At 42.2% G+C, this 20,812-nt stretch overlaps 1 protein-coding gene across 1 annotated transcript; it reads left to right on the plus strand.

Moving 5' to 3' along the window:
* Nucleotides 1-14,737: 14,737 nt before the first annotated feature.
* LOC133929776 (protein BONZAI 3-like) lies at nucleotides 14,738-18,094 on the plus strand. The gene is made up of 7 exons (XM_062376550.1): nucleotides 14,738-14,846; nucleotides 14,926-15,002; nucleotides 15,079-15,213; nucleotides 16,904-17,071; nucleotides 17,138-17,251; nucleotides 17,706-17,802; nucleotides 17,916-18,094. The coding sequence occupies exons 1-7, from the start codon at nucleotides 14,753-14,755 to the stop codon at nucleotides 18,047-18,049; spliced, it is 819 nt and encodes a 272-aa protein (XP_062232534.1). The 5' UTR covers nucleotides 14,738-14,752; the 3' UTR covers nucleotides 18,050-18,094.
* Nucleotides 18,095-20,812: the final 2,718 nt, after the last annotated feature.

The following is a 20,812-nucleotide window of genomic DNA, read 5'->3' on the forward strand; positions in this document are numbered from 1 at the left end:
CGCTCGGTTTCAACTGATAAAATCAGATATGGTTTATGTGTGTTTAGAATATTTAATATATATAAAGATATTATAGGTGCAATAATAAAAGTAATATTTTTATAAAATAAATGTTAATTTTTAAAGTAGTTGATATATATTGTTTTTTATAAAGATATCTACAGCAGAGAAGCGTTGGTCTTGATAATTTTTAACATTTTTATTTTTACAGAATAAACATTAATTTTTAGTAATATATATTGTCTTTTATGAATATATCTACAACAGTCTTATAATTTTTAAATCTTTATTCACTAAGTAGTATCACACTCAGTAAGTATAAAAAATATATGACATGCAAGTTTGATTAAAAGAATAAGTTATAATTGGTAAATTTACATAAATACTAACTATGTTATCATAAAAAGAGTTATAAAAATAAGCTATTTATCTATATGAACAATCACTAAACTCTAACTCCTAGGAATATCTTCACCTATTTCCCAACTACCTAAATTCTATATCAAATTCTCAAATCAACTAACTTAATATCCATCACAGGTAACTAAGAACCATTCACGAACATTTATCCTTCACAGGTGTTCAATAAAAACAACTAATCCAAATCAATTAATCATACGAGGATTGAAATCTCTCGTGACCGTGAGCGCGACTGATATGTCAGATTGTACACTTTACAGAAGTTGTCCAGTTTTCCTCACGAGTCTTATCCAGCTTTCCCCATAAGTCGTGATTTTTTTTCTTATCGTGTTGCGCAAACACTTAACACACGCCAGTGACGTGTCGCCCGGAGATCACTATAAGGCTGTTACAAAGCATGCTCCCAACAAGAATAAATCAGCTAAGGTTTCACCGTCGTCAAAATGGAGTCACACTACCCAGAAGCCCCTCATGCGCCTTGTAGATCCAGAAAGAATCATTCTTCTCTTTCACTACATCACCAGTGACTCATTCTATGCTGAGGATCTGCTAATTACTAAGACAGGCTGTACCCATATAAACCTCGTGGATGGACGATAATTCTTAGATTGTCACTCCACGAACCGGTCCTTAGGATACCGAGCAAACACTATCACTCACCAAAGTGTTTCATATACTTGTGTCTCACGCACCACATCAACCAACTTTTTGCTTGATATCTCTATGTTTCATGTTGCCACACAAGTTACTATAATTCTCAACTCATAGTTGCATAGTCCATTAATCATGTTTAACTGATAACTCATCCATACCCTTATGCAAAGCTAAGCATAAACTACCCATAAACTACTATTGATAGCTAGGCATCACAAAATATATGAAACATGGTGCTATAAGTAAATGAGATTCAAAATGTTTGAAATAAAGAACGCATTCGAAAACTGGGATCAAAATATTTAAGAACACTTACCTTTTATCCAATGCTGCTCAGTGTTGTCAAAATGTTAGCCTTGAAGTCCCTTGAACTGGTACGGAACGTTATCGACTAATCGCGAGATCTATCCACAAATAACACAAAAGAAAACATTAAGAACAACATACCAAATATTATTAAAACACTTTAAAAACACTATAGTTGGATAGGTATGATTTTAGAAACATTTAGACGCAAAAATCTTCTAAATCAGAGTTGAGATGAAAAGAGAACAACTTTCGGGAGATGGATTAGACTAAAAAGAAAATTCTGATTTACCGGAACTATGTTCCTATGGGAAAAGGTTTTATTGCATAATCACTGCGTCAGGCTTGACAACATCATTACACAAGGTTCAAGAAGTATATGGCTGATTAGACTTTGTTGACTCACTAAAGAGGATGATGTGGTGCTAACTTGGCATGATATGCAAGCACCATCTTGGGTTAAAGAAGGGGTACACTCAGATCTAGTCTCGACCAGCTATGATAGATGAAAAAGGTTGGAGGTTGTGCTTCTAGGTTAAGTATACTATCGGTGACTCTGTGTAGCAGCTGTGGTTCGGGTTTTATTGGAGATGATGATCGGGCGCGTAGCCACTGACATCGATGTTGGGCTTCGATGTTGTTTTAATGAAACAAGGGAAGCATGGCATAGAATGCGGAAAGACTAACTCAATAGTATGGTTGGTTTTGTAAGGGGTCATTTAAGGTAGCGGCAAAACAACGATGACTGTTGCTAGGTTTGTTGGTGACCATGAACAGATGCAGCAACGAAGAGGCTCATGTTCCAGAAGATTGACTATGAAATTTAAGAAACTGTCTGAACAAAGACGTTCATATTTCCAAGGAACACAATCCTGCGTCATGGGTTTTGGTAGATCATCTCCTGAGAGGAAGAACGATCAACGGAGATTAAATGAGTGACAGTTGCGACATACCGTGGTTGGTAATTGTATTCCGATTGTGTCGCTGTACAAACGGGGATGGGCTCCTAGGGTCATGTAGAAGACTCGATGCGACACGTCGTGACGTGGTTGGTGCATCCATACGGCTTTTGGATTGACGAGAAACGTGAATGCAAATCCAGTGCGCGCGCGTAACGCGTCCAGAAACTGGAAAACGGGCATGTCAATCTTGATTCAGGTGGTTTAGCTGCTCTACTGGCCGATCTGGTTGGTGAGGGCGTGGGAAACATCATGGGTCATACTCTAGTGAAAGGGTATTGCATTTTGATCTCTAGTTAGCCAGGAACGTCGATGCCAATCAGTGATGGCACGGCTGTCCGCGATGACGACAACTATGACTGTGTAGATCGGGCTTTGGTTAGGGCTAAAGCTTGACTAGGGACTTAGTATGATGATAAAATAATACTAAGGGAGGAGAAGAAAGGGTTCTCACCTTGCTTCGATGGTTGAGGAAGGGGGATATGCGGAGAAGACGACGAGGTAGTGCATCACAGACGGCGGCAGCTCCAGCAAACGACGGCGCACAGACAGGGTAGTAGCGACGTCTAGGGTTTGGAGGCGTGGAATAGAGATCAGAGAGGGCGTGCAACTCCTATTTATAGGACTAGGGGCGGCTGGTTGAGGTGGAGTCCAAGCCAAATACGAATCAAGTTTGAGTTCGAGTCGGTTAGTATTTGTTTTTTTGTAGCTCTCTATTCCGAGGATGAGATCTCTATCGTTCGGACTCCAAATTGGACGTCTCTAGACTCTAAATTGTAGTACTCAAAAAGATCTACAACTTTGGTACTCATTGGAACTTCCGAAGACGCCATCTTAATTTTCAAAAAATGCACCACAAGATAAACTATTTGAACTCAGACTTATCTGCTCAGCACTGATTTCAGGGGCCGTAACTCTTAGCTACATGATCCAAAAGGGGGCTTCCATATTTTCATATCGAAGCTCTCGACGAGACCTACAACTTTGGTATTGTTAAGATTTGTATTTGAGACCGTTTTGAACTCTGAAACTTTATAGGAAGATAAGGCTATCCAAGACTCCGCGAAAATTTGCAAATTTCGTGGATCTTTTGTGTTGGGACCTCTAGATGATTTGTGTACTGGCCAAGGGCTTATGCTTAGGTAGGATTGAGTCTAATGACAGCTTAGGCATATCTAATGTTTTAGAAAAGAAACTTTCGCAGAGAAATTTAAATATGGTCTAAATTTGAATTAAGCTTGGAGTGAATTTAAGGGAAACGAAAAATAAGGTTGAACATAAATAGGAGTAAATAAGCAATTTGAATTTGAATTTGGGTAGAATTTGAGAAAGAGAAGAGATCGGCTTTTAACAAGAATTTGGATAAGATTTGAATTGAATTAGAGAAGGATCATGCATGATCAAAAATTAAATAGATGATGAATTCAAAGATTTTGAATTCTAACCATTAAGATCATTAACTTGTAAAAACCTTTTCAAAATCTTTTTTACTTAAAACACTACAGAGAAAGAAAAAGAAAAGAACTCTAATGTATTTACCTGGCTCTTAACAAAAGTCAGAATGTAATGCACATAAAATGATAACCTATTTTGATTGATTGTTTAGAAAAATAGGCTTTAAACCTATTCTACAGGTGAAGCTATTCAATAATTTGAATTTTTTTAGAAATTTGAGAAATCTAAAAAATCAGAGTGTGACACTTAGGTTGTTATAATTCGTGTGTTTCTTGTGGTATTATTTCTTTGATTCTTCTACTTGTTTGGTAATCTGGATTTGAGACCTGTAGCCTTATTGATTGTAGCGCTAGCCTACGTCCTAGGTTCTGTCCATCTCCCTCAACTGAGTGCGGTTTGCCGTGTCTACTGTACCTGTGCGATGGTCGGCTGACGATCTGAAGGTTCCTTTTGGAAGTCTCTGCCCTCGTTTATGGAGGTTCAAACTTCTCGTGAGGTCTTTCTTTCAGTCGCTTGCACCTGGCTCTGCTGTTTTCTTATCTATTGAAGCTGACAGTCTGCTACTACAGATCCCAACCGATATCTTCATTTATGATCACCACTCTGTTTTATATGCTGATTTTAAATTGTTTTAGCATTTCGTTGTCGATTCTACGCATTTTTATTCCTGGTGGAGTTTATCTGACATGATTGAGCTCTTTGACTGACTTCTTTTGGGATACCATGCCTGCTTTTGGAATACCTAGATGCTTTACTATCACCTAAGTTTTGTCCACGGCCATTGCTGTTATCGCGTGAACTGTGAAGCTCTGCCGGCAATGAGCCCTTGGTCTGTCATTTAAATACTGTCTTGTTATTTCAGCATTGGCAAAACTTGAATGCTCTGAGACTGATTTATGCCCTTGTGGGCGTCGTTGAATGCGAGTCCTTGGATTGTCATAAGTCGGCAGGTTACCTTTATGCATTTCATATCCTGTTTACTTATGGTTTTATATCTTTGATTGCTGTGCTGGTTTATTTGCTTGGTAAACTGTGGATTGATACCTGAGGCCAGAAATCTATCCATCTGTTGTGGAGAATAGTTTGTGGCATCTTGGCTCTCATGAGGTCGTTTTGCTCATCTGAAGGTTTGTCATGGTCATATTTTGGTTCAATCTTACTCTGCCTTTTCACAAATGTTTAGGTCTTTTCGTCGATAGCACATGGCTATGCTGTTTCCACTTTAGGTAGTTTAGCAGATAATCTGCAGCTTGCAATCTACCAGACATCATGCATCGTTGCTGCTCAGCTTAAGGATACGCTCTAGCAGTCTTTTCTTCTGTTATCGACATAGAAGGAGAAAATTCACTTGTTTCGCATTGTCAATTTCATAGTCAGTTTGCGTATTTATTTGTTCTTTTCCAATTCGGAATGGTATATTCCTTTCCGAAGTTTCAGGAACCCTATCAGCATGGTAACAAGTTAGGCAAGCACATTGTTTTTTCTTTCTTGAGAAACAGGCAACCACATTGTATGACCGAGTAATTCGCTATTTTGCTACTTCTAAGATGCTATATTTTAGAATGTCATTATCTATGTTGTCACTTTTAGACATTTCAAGACCTTATCTCCACTATCATTTCCTTCCTCTCCTTATCTTCGGCTGCAATTTTCCTAAGCGGTCGCCGCTTATTCTTCTCATAGCCACAACAACGCCACTTGAGCAACAGCTGACAATACCTATGCCGTTCACGTATGGAAGCAAATTCTATAGTACCCTGTCTAGAATGACTCTCGTGAGATCCTATCTACGTCATCCATCTCGTGGTCCAATAGCTAGGTAAATACATGTCATCATAGAGAAGAAGGTATTTTATAGGACATGCCCCATCCTCTTCGTCGTCATCGCCACCGCTGCTCCTACTTGCCGCGTGGAGCCACCTTAGAGCCGTTGGTGGTGGGGACCAAGGTCGATAATAGAGGTCATGGGTGTGTCTTGCCGCCATCAGATGTCTCCTAGCACGCGGCCGTCTCCTTCGCCGGATTTGGCTGTCCAGGATGTGCACTACCCTCGACGCGGGGAAAATGTCGCCCCAGGCAGAAGCCGAGGCCATCGGATTTAGGGTTTGGAAATGACAAGTCACCCACCACAGGATGTATGTAGAACTCCGATAGCTTCGTCTCCTCGTGAATCACACGGAATCCGAACGGAAATGGCATCACTCAAGGCCGGATGAAAAATCAATCATGGGGGAAGGGATCGAGCGCGTCCTCCAATCCCAATCCTCACCCTAGCTTCCGGAACAAGGACGGGCCCTCGGTCTCGATCCATCGCATTGACTCTTGACCCGGCGGCGTCTAATTTTTTTTCGCGACGAGAGCTCCGCCATCATCGACGCGCCGCACCAACGTCGAGGCTAGGGCGACTCCGAGGTCGAGTCAGATCGCTGTTGTTGGTGGTGACCGAGTGCTTGAGTCTGATGACCGTGTGCGCGTGGCGTGGACGGTGCCGCGTGATCCGTTCCAACTTGTAACCGAGGGCCCGGTGCTCTGGTAGATTTGCAACGGGCCGTTCCTGGAACCTGCTGAACCAGATGACCAAAGTGTGACACCAGGCAGAAAAGGAGTTCACCCGATACAGAGGTTGACGCAATATTTTTTTTTGAATATGACCACATTTGGAACGCTGGAATTTGGCAGCATGCATAGGGAATCCTTGTATTCGAAGCGGTGTCTTAGCGAATTGGGTACTCCATTTGATTGCAAATATAGATTGTTTTAGCCTTCTCAACTATTCTCTAAATATAAGTTATTCTCAAACTTCTATGCATTTTTTCTCTTTTATTCCCGTTTTACCCTTGTTTATTAAATACTACCACTCTCATGAATAAATGAGTTATCTTTTCTAATGCAGAATAAATGAAGAGCAACAATGTCATTTGATCTACTTTCTTAATCCTTATGCACAAATCTAAAATGATCTATATTTACAATCGGAGGGAGTAGCTTCTATGCGTGTTTGGTTTTTCTATTAGATTTTGTAAAGCTACATCGTATAATTTTTCGAAGCAAAAAGTAAGCCGAGCAGAATAATGTTTGGAAAAGATAAAAGTTTAGTTGGTTGTATCTATTTAGATAGATTGAGCTGAGTTTTTATTTAGTTAATCAAATTTAAGGTTATATGAGCATATTTATAAGTTGAGATTATAATTAGTTACTTATGTGAAGATAATTTTATAATACTGATAAGTAGATTCACATATATAAACAGATATAGAAGTTTGCACCTATCAGACTAGCTATGAGATAAAGCTCGATTCAAACTTTACTCTTAGGTTAAGATGATATTATATATTTACACTTGTCGAGTCAGACTGTAACAGTGGATACATGAAACCAAACGAATCTATTTTCAAAATTATACATTTCTACCATACCACGTTAGGACAAATTCAGACAAACAAATACACTCTAAAACATGTGAAAATCCAAATTCGAGCAACCAAATATACCCATAAACACGTGAAAACCAAACAAACCTAGAGCATCAACCGTGATACTCCAACATGGTTCAACTTTGCTATGAAACGACTTCTCCTCTCCCGTCGAAAACGTGAACGGGACAGGCACGCGGTTGCGTTGTCCTCACCGTAAGACCTAGGAGATGGTTGACCCGAAAAGCGGAAAGTGAAAAGCAGGCGCACCAGGGAAAACAGGAGATCACGTGGGCCCCAGCCTGTTGTTGGTGAGGTGAGAGGGGTGACCGTACGCGCGTGATGGGTGTCGTGATCGGTTCCAAGGCGAGCCCGCCGCCCACGTATCGACGGCACGACAGCCGCCCGCCGTTGGCTCCGAAGTAAAGATACCAACAGATAAAATACTAGTAGGTAGAAGCTATTTACACCTATACTCAGTGAGCTTATATTCAAATCTACACCATACTTATTATCCATCATGAGTAAAAAATACTACCTACGCTTATCACCTATGGACATCTTGTATTGGCGAGCGTGTTCGTATGTTCGTCCACAACACATATTTGTGAATAATTGTGACGGATTTATATACTAAGCTTCTAGCTTATATAATTAGTGATGACTTGGATCTACATATAAGATGATTAAAGTGGGTTTAAGGATTCACATGTATGAGTATATCTTTTTCCTACCTATGACCTTTTACTCATCAAATTTAGGATCAAACCCGTATCTATATCTGTAACCGTGAACAAATATTGAAATATAAACCCAGACCTATCGAATAATTTACCCATGGATTCACAAATAATCTCTACTCATTATCATCTTTACTTTGAAGACTTGGGGGTGTTGGTCACAAGCCCCTGGTTCGGCAACCATTGCGCCTTCGATTCCTCCGATGCGTTTCAAGATTTGCAACAGCATGTTCCAGGAACAAACCAAACCAAACCAAAAGTGATGGGAGTTAGGGAACCATAGTGCTTACCATTTGTTTGAAGGATTGGGGTGGAGAGTACTTTGATATAAGCCCAGTTTAGGAAAGCTTCAATTTCAAGATTTATACAGACTTTAGAGTTACAAAATAAAATAAAGTGGTTTAAATCTCTGTTTTTAGTTTAAAATAAGAATAAGATAATTCAATCAAAGACCCTTAATCTACTCACTGCTCTGGCTCTAAAAAATTCTTAGAGCTAGGTATTTCTAACTCCAGAAATTCATAGAGCTGGACTATGGATACACTAATGATATTTAGATGAGCCATCTTGTTTCTATTTTAGATTTAAAATAGTAACTTAAACCACTTTATTGTAGCCTATAACCACAAAATCTGATATGGAGTTGAAAGTTGGAGCTCTGTCAAACATGATCATAGTATGAACCTAAAATCCACGGGTCAGATGATGGACAACCGGGGTGAGGAGCTTCAGTGAGGGAAGAGTGGTATAGGCAGATCTAATGATGGGGACGTCGCCGAAGACAGAGGATGCGAGCGGGGTGGGGGGAGCGAGAGTCACTACTAAGACAAAGCGATCAGGACGAACCGATGTGTTGAGAAATAATCCGAGGAGGAAAATGATGTGCAGTCGGTTGGATCTTTATCGTGCAGTTCACATTGATCGACTGAAAGGATCCTGTAGGGATCGGTGAAGTTCTAAAAGCGGGGTGGGGGTGAAGGCTCCAAAAACTTCACAAGGTAAACCTATATCAATTTCTATCTAAATATGCTCTAGATTTATTTAGTGTGTCTACGCCTACCGCTCAAATGATTTACAACCTATAGCCAATCCTAACAAACTACTCTAGGAAGGTAAATGTGCAAAGGTAGATTGTAAGGATGTAAATGCGGAAACATATATAAGGTAGAGAGAGTAAACTCAGCATAAGAGATTTTTATCCCACTACTACAGAAATAGGCTTATATGCCGACCCATCATTATCGGTTTCTTACGAGCTGGCATGATGAAATATCACTGTCGGTTCGTATCATGGACTAGCACTAAAAGATTATTTGAAAAGAATCAGCAGTGAAAATTCACTATCACTGCCGGCTCGTAGCTAGAGCCGGCAGTGACAGTGGATAACAGCTTATTTTAAAAAATTCATAACTTTTTTATACGAAGTCGTATGGGGATAAACTTTATATCGTAACTATAGCCCTCGACGAGATATACAACTTTGTAGTTGAAAACTTTTTTATTTGATGTTATTTAGATATCCAAATAATCGTTTGAAGTTTCAGACAGAAGATGTCAAAATGATTGCATATACTAATGGTATCAATAGTACTTCTGTGGTGGGATAGTAATGACGTATCGCGCGAGCTGAGAGGTTCCGAGTTCGAGTACCATGAACCGCACATGCGCGTATTTCGCGCGAAAAATCGCGTGACTTGTGACTTGCGATGGCACGAGCGTGGGGGTTCCTCGGGTGCAAATATTTTTTTTCGATTTTTCCAATCCCAAAAGATCGATTCGGTGCTCGACTATCACTGCCAGCTGAAGCCTTCAACTGGCAGTGTTCAGACGACATTGATAGTCGACTATAACTACCGGCTGAAGCCTTCACTGGCAGTGACAACCCCTTTACTGCCGATCCCTGGATCGGTAATGATAATCGGGGACTATCACTGCCCACTGTCGGCTCTAAAATTGGCAGTGAAACCCCTTTATGGGCCGACAGTGAAGGTATTTTTTATAGTAGTGTCCCGTGGTATCGATTGCATAAATATCACTTCTAGTCCACGTTGGAGCTCCATCAAGGATATGCTCTCGGTCACCAAGACTCTTCCGGTCATAGCTTTTGAGCCACCAAGTCACAAAGATAAGATCTCAATCCAAATGAGCCACCAAGCCACAAAGGCAAGTATCACCACTAGCATCTCTCCCAATCACTTGTCACTGTCTTCAATTCAGAGCTTGAGCCACCAATTCAAGGGTCCTCACGTCCCCAAACAAGCGTCTTGCTACCGCTCCACACCAAGTCAGAGGGTCAACAAGCTTGAACAACTTCGGTTCAAGGTGCCAGTGAGTCACCAAGACTATAAGGCACTAGCGTACTACCCAGTACAAGCTAGAATCACTCATTGATCCACTCTCTAGGCAAAAATCACCTAGCGACACTCTTTCTAGGCCTATAAGCACTAATCAATCACTAATCATGTGCTTAATTGTCTTAGATGATCATATTAAGCACTTTGGTAGCTTGGATGTTTTCTCAAGTGTCTCTGTATTTGTCTAGATTCTAGCAACCTCAAATGATCAAGTGGAGGAGTATTTATAGCCTCAAACCTACCAACTAGCTATTTTCCCAACAGCTCAGAAAAGCTATTAACACCGGATGATCCAATGACAACAGTGGTACAAGCACCGGACCATCCCGTGTGCACACCAATAGAAACTAGCCATTGAACTCCCACTCAAAGTCACTGTGAACCTCAGACACTCCACTGTATACTTCATCTCTATCACTAGACCATTCGGTGAGTTATCCTGAGTCAATCCACGCTTTTACAACCTCTTTTATGCAAAATGCTCCGATGTAAGCATCAGGTGTGCATACCATTCACACCAGACCATCCGGTAAGTTGAACCTTATTTTATTTTCCTTAGAAATCCTTCGGTACAACTATCTTTATGATCACCGGACTATCTAGTGAGTTGATCTTTAATCTTCAATAGCAACAAACTTTTCTTGTAGAAATACTCCGATGTGTATCCTCCTCTGACCACCGGGCCATCCGGTGGGTTGTTCCATTTTTCCTTTTGAGCAGAAACACTCTGATGAGTACTTGAGCCTCAACACCGGACTATCTAGTGAGGTCTTTCTCCTTTGCTGAATATGCTCCGTTGAGTACTATCTTCAGTACACCGAACTATCCAGTGAGAACAAATCTCTTAGAACTTCTCCAATCCAACTAAACTTTATCCTGACTACAATGACTTTTTTATGTATTGCATTATACCTACTAAATTATATTTTTGAGAAACATGTTAGTCCTAATGACTATTTTGTCATTAATCATCAAAATCACAATTATGACCTAATAGAGCCATTTTTGCTACAACCTCTCCATTTTTGGTGATTAATGACAACACAATCAAAGCAAGTGACAAATAATAAATGATATAAATTGTAAAAAATACAAAGTCTTACCATATTGCTTGGATGCATGTTCTTACCACTTAGTCTCTCTTTTGTTGTGACTCCCTCTTTCTCCATTACCATTATCTCCCTTGATCGACCAATCCAAAAGCTTCTCCATTGTATGATTTTGATACCAAATGTAGAAGAGACCTCTTTATCAACCTTGACATCTTGCTTGTTCTCCACTAGGCATACTTCTTAATTTGGTCGTCAAACTTCTCCCATTTTATCAATAATCTCAAAAAGGGATACAAACATATGTTGAACTCAAGGAAGAGCATTAGAGCACATAGGAGAGAGCTTCATAAATCATGATCCTATGAAATGATATCAATTGAAGGGATACCACTTGTAGAGATAACATTTTAAAAATATGGTATCAATTAAAATGAAAGCACATAGATCACGATTCATGGAACTCATATAATATGATTTAAACTCCCTCTATATGTGTGTATACATATGATAAGAGAGAGATGTATGCACAACTAGATAATATATCAAGATATAAGTTTAAGCTATATTATGTATGGAGGTAACTTAAATAAACAAATAAATTGACAGTAATACCAATTATAGCCTTTAAGCATTTCATCCTTTCGGGGACTTGTTGGTCACTCCATGAGACTACAAAAGATATCACTTGAAACACATGTTAGTCTCAAAATCACAACCTATAGGATATACTCCCCATAAATATGTGCATACAAGTGTTGAATATTTATGAGATATATGTACTTGTTATTAATAACAATGGGGAGGGTACCCTATAGATTGGTTCGTGGTATATAAACAATACCAATTGTAAAACTATTGTCATATAAGGAACCTACAACTAATAAATCATGTAGATTACCCATAAGAAAAAGAGAAACACAAGCAACCTATCGTATAAAAAGAACCTACACTAGCATTGTAATAAATTGAATTGAGAGCATCTAGTACCTTTGCATTGTTTACATCTGAATGGGAATTTGGGTATATTATGATTATGATCTTCATTAATACGCTCAATCTTGTATATTTGGCTTCTTTGATTGAATCTTTACTTCATCTTGTGAGCCTAGTATCTAAATCCTTGAGGAGACTTGTGAACTTCAAGTCTTCTTGGAAACCCTAAACAATTGGGATCCCTTTATGTTGGTAATGACTTACTTAGGCACTCAATTGGGTTGGTTCCACCCTTAGTCCTTTCTCCCAATAATGTGTGCAACCACTTTTTCATTGTTTTTCTTATTGAGCTTGTAGTGGTTGCTCTTGGTCTTGATCATGTAGTTGGATTTGGTGTAGATGTTGGATGTCTTGTTGGAGAGGTTCATCATCATCTTATTTTCCTTGGTTTACTTGTTTACTTGCTTGCATCGGAAGGACTTGTGGCTCTCTTGATGATATTTGAAGCATGTCACGGTTGACCCCTCCGCAAGATTCTTCACCTTGGTAGCATGGTTATCTTGAGGAGATTGGACACGTTCTTTGCCCTTTAATCTTGCCAAGTCCTTCTTGAGTTTATCCACTTCTTACTTAAGCTCATCATTCTCTTGTGAAATGAGAACATTAGGTGGTTCTACAACAACATTCTCAACATAAATCTCATTGCAAATGGGTGAGCTAGATAAATCAATTAAATTATCACAAGAAGTGGAAGCATCTACCTTAGGATTAAAATTAAAGAGTGAGGTAGATTGCTTCAAAGGGATCTTAGTTTGAGATCAATGCACTCAAATTTAGTCTTAGCTCTTCATGCTCCTTGTTTAGCAAATTAAATTTGCTCAATAATTGTTCATAATTAGAAACAAAGGTTGCATGAATATCATTAAGGGCATTGCATTTTAAGCTCTTTATATTGTTTCTTAAGGGCCATTTGTTGCTCATTGATCAAATAAAGGAGTTCTTCTTGAGAGGGGGAATCCTCATTGAATTCATTATCACTTACATCGTTATCCATATCTTTGACCATAAGACACTTGTGAGATGGCTTGCGAGATGACTTGTGTGATGATGCTTTCGAGGAAGAGCTTGTTTGTTTGTGAGAGCAAGGTTTTTGGTGTCGAATGAGGAAAAAGTTTCCACCCCTATATTCATGGTCATCTCAAAGGCAGTAATCTTACCGAGCACTTAACTTGGAGACATCTTCTTGAGGCTCTCAACTTATACTTTAGAAGAAGAACTTGAAGTATTCTTGTCGAGGGTAAATCCCTGACAGTGATTCCGGGGTATGTTAGACAGTGGGTGTGTGAACAGTGTTTCAGGAACTGGGTGTGTTACTGTGTAGATGATGGATTTGGGGACACCAGGGTTTACACAGGTTCAGGTCTCCCGGAGGATAACAAACCTATGTCCTGTGTTTGTGTTATCGTAGATCTCACTGGGTTACAGACGGTGTTCTAGCAGTTTACCAGAATTGATCTCCCTTGGTTACAGACGGGGTCTTCATCCCTTTATATAGTAGGGAGAGGGAGAACTTACATGCGGGCCCTACACAAATAACCTCTGCTCATTCTAATATCTAACTCAACTCATCATTACAAAGTACCAGGCATACCAACTTGCTCTAACGATATTGTATATCGTGCTGCCGTGCGTCATCTTTGCTTAGCCCGTAGAGCCTTATCTTGCTGCATTTAATGCGACAGGATAGAACGATACCCTTCTGCACCGTCCCCGTCCACCTGCCTCTCCACGCCGTCCCCGTCCACTTTCCTCTGCGTCGTTTCCGTCCATTTTTCTCTGCGCCGTCCCCGTCCACTTGCCTCTTTGCGCCATCCCCGTCTACTTGCCTTGCCGGATGGCTGACAACATCCCATTTATCGTGCGGTGCGGCACCGGCCTGTAGAGTCCCACTCCGTAATTCTTGGTGGTTGTGGCCGATGGATTTTGCAAACTCAAAAGCAACCAAGATTGGGACTCGGTCAGGAGTTGGCTGTTTGGACTTGGCTCCAGCTCAGGTGGTCGGCGTTCTTCTGTTGCGACGAGCGTCGAAGGCTGGATGTCAAGAAGAGGACAAAGATGACCAATGGAGACCATGAGCTTTTACTCAAGAAGATTATTCGTTACCAAAACAAGGCTTCAGATGTGTTAGCAAACTTATCCCAGGTGTTTCGAGGATCAAATGCTCTGTTGAATCGATCACATCCGTGTATCTCTTCTGTATGTGATGCAGTTTGTAACCTTATTTCAGAGTAATAAAGCTCACTTATCACCCGAAAAAAAAAAGTCTGGAGCGAATTTTTACAGCCATAAAGGGCAAAAAAAAGCTTTGAGTTTTCTTATATGACGTGATATACTGAACAACATTGTCACTCCATCTAACTTCTCTTCGTATGTACAAACTGTTTTCAATTGAAAGGATAATTATTTATGGATAAGTTTCAGGAAAAAGTCCAGCATACTTTCTTGGACTATATTTCCAGTGGATTTGAGCTCAATTTTATGGTGGCTTTAGATTTTACTGGTTAGTTCGATTTGCCAGCTTATGTTATAATTATCTCGAGCTTTGTCTATGTGTTTAAGATCTGTCATCCCTTTTTCAGCTTCTAATGGTGACCCCCGCGCACCACAGTCTTCGCACTACATTGACTCCTCCGGCAGACTTAATTCATACCAACAGGTTAGGATTTGTCTGGTTTGCTAAACTTTTTATGAGAGCATCAAAAGCCTGCTAATCGGATCATTTAACATACCAGGAAATCCTAGGGGTTGGCGAGGTTCTGCAGTTTTATGACACTGATAGGCGATTCCCTGCATGGGGTTTCGGTGCAAAGACACAAGGGCATGTATCGCATTGCTTTAACTTGAATACAACTACCAATGGCTGTGAGGTGAGGTTCATGTCTGCTGAGTAGTTTATCCTTAGACCATGCTAAATAATTCATTGTGTTAAATTTTATTCCTCACAAACCATGTATGATTCTCGACTAAGATGAGTGGTCCCCTATAAACCAACTTTCGAAAACTTGTGTTAATGATCTTTCCTATCGACCAGTTATATTTTTTTCTTTATTCGTCAATAGTGGCCTCACGAGAGTAACAAAGCATCCCACACAAGAATCTAGTGCTTAAGCCCAGTTTTGGTCGGCTGAAAAAAAAACCTACTGTTATTATTTCTTACAAAGTTTCTAAGTGATATTACATCACTACTTATAAAACATAACATATGTAGCATCTCATTAATACCGGTTCAACAAGAACCGCTACTAAAGACGTATCAGTGTTGGTTCAAATTTTCGCGCGCGAACAACTACTGAGGAGCTTAGAACTGGTACTGATAGTCACTATCAGTGCCGGTTCGTAGCTGAAACCGGTATTAATACATCAATGTCGATTCTACCTACGATAGTGCAAGTTCTAGTCGTAAACAACTACTGATGATTGTTATTATCATAACTTATTTTAAAAAAATCATAACTTTTTCATACGAAGTCTAATGGGGAAAAACTTTATATCAAAATTGTATAACTCGATGAGATCTACAAATTTGTAGTTGAAAACTTTTTAACTTGAGATCATTTAAATGACCAAATTATCATAACAAAGTTTTAGCCGACCGCCATGGTCAATTGACACCTTATCTTAAAAAATTCATAACTTTTTTATACTAACTTGGATAAGAAAAAACTTTATATGAAAATTGTAGCCCTCTAAGAGATCTACAACTTTGTAGTTGATCACTTTTTGATCTAAGATCATTTAGATATCTAAATAGCTGTTCAAATATTCAATCAGAAAATATCAAAATGATTGATTTTACTATTATAGTCGAGAACGAATTAGAGGTGAGATGGTTAGAGTGTCACATGCGAGAGGGGAGTTGCTGTGAGGTTGCGAGTTCGAGTCCTGGGAAGCGCATGCGAGCGAAAATCGTGGAGCTATTGTGAGGTCAGGTGAACAGTGACTGGGTGAGTGTCTCTGGCCCTTTTTTTCGCTTTGTTTGACTAAAAAACGTTAAATCGGGGACCGACTATCAGTGTCGGTTGGAGCCACTAACCAGCACTAATGAGGATTTCAGTGCTGGTTCCATAATCGGCACTGATAGTCTACCGAGTAATCAGTGTCGGTTTAAAATCTAACGCTGATCGTGATTTTGAATCGACACTGATGAAGGTTTCTACATTAGTGCATATTCGTAATTTTAAACCTTTAAGATTTGTGGATATCATTATTAGTAGATTTTCATTGTTTTTTCTTTATCGCATTTGCGCCACCCAATTCACCTCTATAATTACTACTAGATATATTTTTACTCTTAACATTTGTGTCTGTGATAGCGTCTACAGATTTGGAATTTGTATATGTCAATCATGTATTAGCACAGCTATGAGATTGCCAATCATGTGTAGTATAAATTCCTGAAATCTTGATGAGCATTGCCAACAAAATGAGCATATAGACTACGATTGACATCATTCGTATTGCTTATATTGATGTTATGTTTCTTTATTTCTCCTAATGATGGTGTTTATAATCCCAGATCACCGTTGGTGTTAAGGTTTTATTTATTTCTTATCACAGGTTGTTGGAGTTGAAGGCATCATGTCAGCGTACGCCACTACTCTTTACAGTGTTTCCCTTCCCGGGCCAACTATGTTTGGGCCTGTGATCAACAAAGCTGCAGAAATTGCAAGCCAGTCCCTTCAAAAATACGCAAACAATAAATATTTTGTCTTGCTCATTATCACGGTATGCAATCAAATTTCTCTACATGACCTCTGTTGGTCCGTGTCACTTACCTGAGCATTTTTGCAGGATGGAGTTCTCACTGACATTCAAGAAACAAAAGATTGTATTGTAAGGGCATCAGATTTGCCACCGTCAGTTCTCATCGTTGGCGTCGGAAATGCGGATTTCAAACAAATGGAGGTAACACATTTACTTCGTATGCGATAAATATCCCATTCTTGACAAATAAGAAGATATTCTGAATATTTCCTGTCAGCTCTAACCCTGAATTAACTTATCACACTTTCTTTATGCTGTAAGTAAAATCATGCCATACAGAAAGAGGATTCAACCCCTCACCAAGTTTCCTTTCTGAAGCTGAGCTGTTGCATGTTGTATCTGTCCATCTGGGTACTTAGTAGTTTAGTCGGGCAGTTTATCACAGCACGGTTCTGCACCTTTTTAGTTGCACCTGTGGTACCTTGCATTCGTTGAAGCTGCAGGCATACTTTCACTTGCATCTGCCAGAATGTGTCTACTTATGATGTAGTGTCACTTTATTCCTGTCTGATACTAAACAAAGGCGGCTGTTGGATTGGATTACACTGTTCTGTGATCTTATTTTCGCTCTACTAAACAAAATTCTCTACGGCAGATCCTAGACGCAGACAACGGTAGGCGACTGGAAAGCTCGACTGGCAGGATTGCGACACGCGACATCGTCCAGTTTGTTCCCATGAGGGAGGTCCAAGGTCAGCACAGTATGGATACCGCATTTGTACTTGAGTAGTTGTTTCTGATATTGTAACACAGAGTATTGTTTCTGATACAACTTCACCGCCGGCATTTGTATCCTTGTGTGCAGGTGACCAGATCTCCGTTGTCCAATCTCTTCTGGAAGAGCTGCCCGGTCAGTTCCTGACGTACATGCGCAGCCGGGGCATCAAGCTGCAAGCTCCTGGGCATGCTTCGGCGCCCGTTTACCCTCCTCAACAATGACTCAAAGGTAATCTGCGTGAGCTGGTCCTTTTACCCAAGTGTAGATTCTGCTGTTGGAAACGAGCCCTCAGTTCTCTCTTTCTCTCACGCCGAACAGAGGTAGAAGATGAACAGTGGATATGCAAGAACTTGGCGACGAACGCCCCGGCCGCCACACGGCCTGTATGTTGGCTTGCTATTCAACTCAATGGACTCGAGAGTACAGCTACACAAGGATAACATGGCCATATATAGACCCAGCGGCATCACAGCACCCACACGATCCACCATGGCGAGCTTGACGCGCACGGACGCATCATCTCCGGCAGACCCGGTCTCCCCCTGCGCTCGTACACCTGATCGTGATCCTTCCGCTTTTGACGCCTCGGCCAACGACTCGATCATCCCTGCTGCTACAACTCTAACAGCCTGCGCGCGCACCACACACGCGACACGGACACAGACACGCACCACGGCCATGAACACCATGGCGTGGTTTATTCCAACAATCTCCCCCTAAACCACGACACGACCGCACATCCCGACCTACAGGAGCGTCGGCTCTTCATCGGCGTCGGCGAACAGCGCCTCCTCCTTCCTCGGCTTGGGGCACTCCCTCGAGAAGTGGCCGCGGAGGCCACAGTTGAAGCACTTTCCCTTGCCGGAGCTGCGTCGACGTCCGCTTGCACCGGAACGGACGCTGCTCGCCCCGTCGTCGTCGTCGCTGCTGTCATCTTCACGGCCGCCGCTACGGCCTCCCTTATTCTCACGTCCGCTGCCGCGGCGCGCACGCTCCTTCTCGCGGCGTTCCCGTCGGCGCGCGTCCCACTGGTCCATGGTGAGGTAGAGTTTGCCGTCGGCTCCTGGAGGCGGCGGCCCGTCGTCCTCGGCCTCAGCTTCCTGCGCCGCACGCAGCCGCCCACTGGCATCCTCCAGCGATAGCGTGGTGAGGTCCGCCGTCACTTGGATCGCCACGGCCACCTGCCGGAGCGACTTGGGGACGACGCGCAGGAGCTTCTCCACCACCCTCCGCGGCGGGATCGTCTCCCCCACCGTCTCCAACGCCGCGACGATGTTCTGTAGCCGGAGCGTGAAGTCGTCCACGCCCTCGCCGTCGTTGAAGCGGATGTTCTCGAATTGCCGGAGAAGACGCTGCGCCTCCGTCTTCTGTACTTGGTCGCTGCCGACGCGCCGATCCTTCACCGCGTTCCACGCCTCCAACGCGGTCGCCTTCGCCGCCAGCGACGCCACCATCTCCGACGGCACGGCGCTCGTGATGGCGTCGAGCGCCATGCGGTCCTCCTGCAGTGACACGCCGCTGGGCTCGATCGCGTCCCATAGGTTGCGGGCCTGCATCTTCACCTTCATGACCAACGACCACTGCGTGTAGTTGGTCTTGGTCAGCATGGGCCAGTTCGCCGGCCCGCTGTACTCCCGAACGACGCGTAGCACCTCCCCCTTGTCGCTGCTCCCGGCGCCCTTGCCGCCAAACGACTTCTTCGGGGAGCCTGGAGGAGTCTTCTCGCCGTCGCCCGCCATGGACACAAAGCTCTGATACCAAATGTTGGAAACGAGCCCTCAGTTCTCTCTTTCTCTCACGCCGAACAGAGGTAGAAGATGAACAGTGGATATGCAAGAACTTGGCGACGAACGCCCCGGCCGCCACACGGCCTGTATGTTGGCTTGCTATTCAACTCAATGGACTCGAGAGTACAGCTACACAAGGATAACATGGCCATATATAGACCCAGCGGCATCACAGCGCCCACACGATCCACCATGGCGAGCTTGACGCACACGGACGCATCATCTCCGGCAGACCCGGTCTCCCCCTGCGCTCGTACACCTGATCGTGATCCTTCCGCTTTTGACGCCTCGGTCAACGACTCGATCATCCCTGCTGCTACAACTCTAACAGCCTGCGCGCGCACCACACACGCGACACGGACACAGACACGCACCACGGCCATGAACACCATGGCGTGGTTTATTCCAACATCTGCAACTGCCCCTTGGTAGCGTAGCACTCTTGTTCCTACAGTCTCAGCTTAGGCCTATCTGGGCTGCATTCGCGTTCAAAGCAGTCGCACCTGCGTCCTTGATCTAACAATCGATGCTGAAAATCGTTTACCGCTTTCCTCCCAGGTCGAGCCTCTGGAAATTCTGAATAGCAGTTCCTCACATTTTCTCAAATATCTTGCAAGAATGATCCTCTCTGTTTCCATGCTCTTTTTGTCTTGTTATTTTATTCCGAGATTGTTCTCTCGGAGAAAAATAATTCAAATGGAATAGATTAGCTGGAGCTTTGAGATCCTTATTTGTTGATTAAAAAAAGAGTGTGTCTTTGGTGGTGGTTATGAGTTGACCGCAGCTAAGCTAAGCTCCATGAGGGTCCAGTGGGAGGCACGGGGCATGTGCCTGCCGCCCTGGAAGCCAGCCTAGAGCTCGTGGGCATGTTAGCCTGGAACAATCACCCTTGTCTCTCAGGTCCGCCTCTCGTGTCTTTTGGTCCTCTTGGAACAACTGGAATTCGCTGGACCGGCCCTCTGTACGCCGCTCCACGAGGCAGGCCCGTCGGTCCGGAGGAAAATTGTTTGTTTCCAGGTGTCTGTTCTGGAACTCCTTCTGTGATCGACCCCCCTTTTATTTCGACTTGGTTAAGTCCCTTCCATCTCACACAGTGTCAAGTTTTTAGTCTCGTTTGGATCGTTAAGAATTTTACGAGAAATAGACAAATATTTGGTGATTAGAAGAACATCTCCCGTATTCTAAACAGGCATAATT

Source organism: Phragmites australis, chromosome 9, assembly GCF_958298935.1.
Source record: "Phragmites australis chromosome 9, lpPhrAust1.1, whole genome shotgun sequence".
Lineage (NCBI taxonomy): Eukaryota > Viridiplantae > Streptophyta > Magnoliopsida > Poales > Poaceae > Phragmites > Phragmites australis.

What these genes read in the sequence shown, in the direction of transcription:
- LOC133929776 (XM_062376550.1), top strand. Translation starts at nt 14,753, where the DNA reads ATGGATAAGTTTCAGGAAAAAGTCCAGCATACTTTCTTGGACTATATT. An exon ending in GGTGGCTTTAGATTTTACTG is followed by an intron (nt 14,847 to 14,925) that starts GTTAGTTCGATT and finishes TCCCTTTTTCAG; the next exon opens with CTTCTAATGGTGACCCCCGC. An exon ending in CAACTACCAATGGCTGTGAG is followed by an intron (nt 15,214 to 16,903) that starts GTGAGGTTCATG and finishes TTCTTATCACAG; the next exon opens with GTTGTTGGAGTTGAAGGCAT.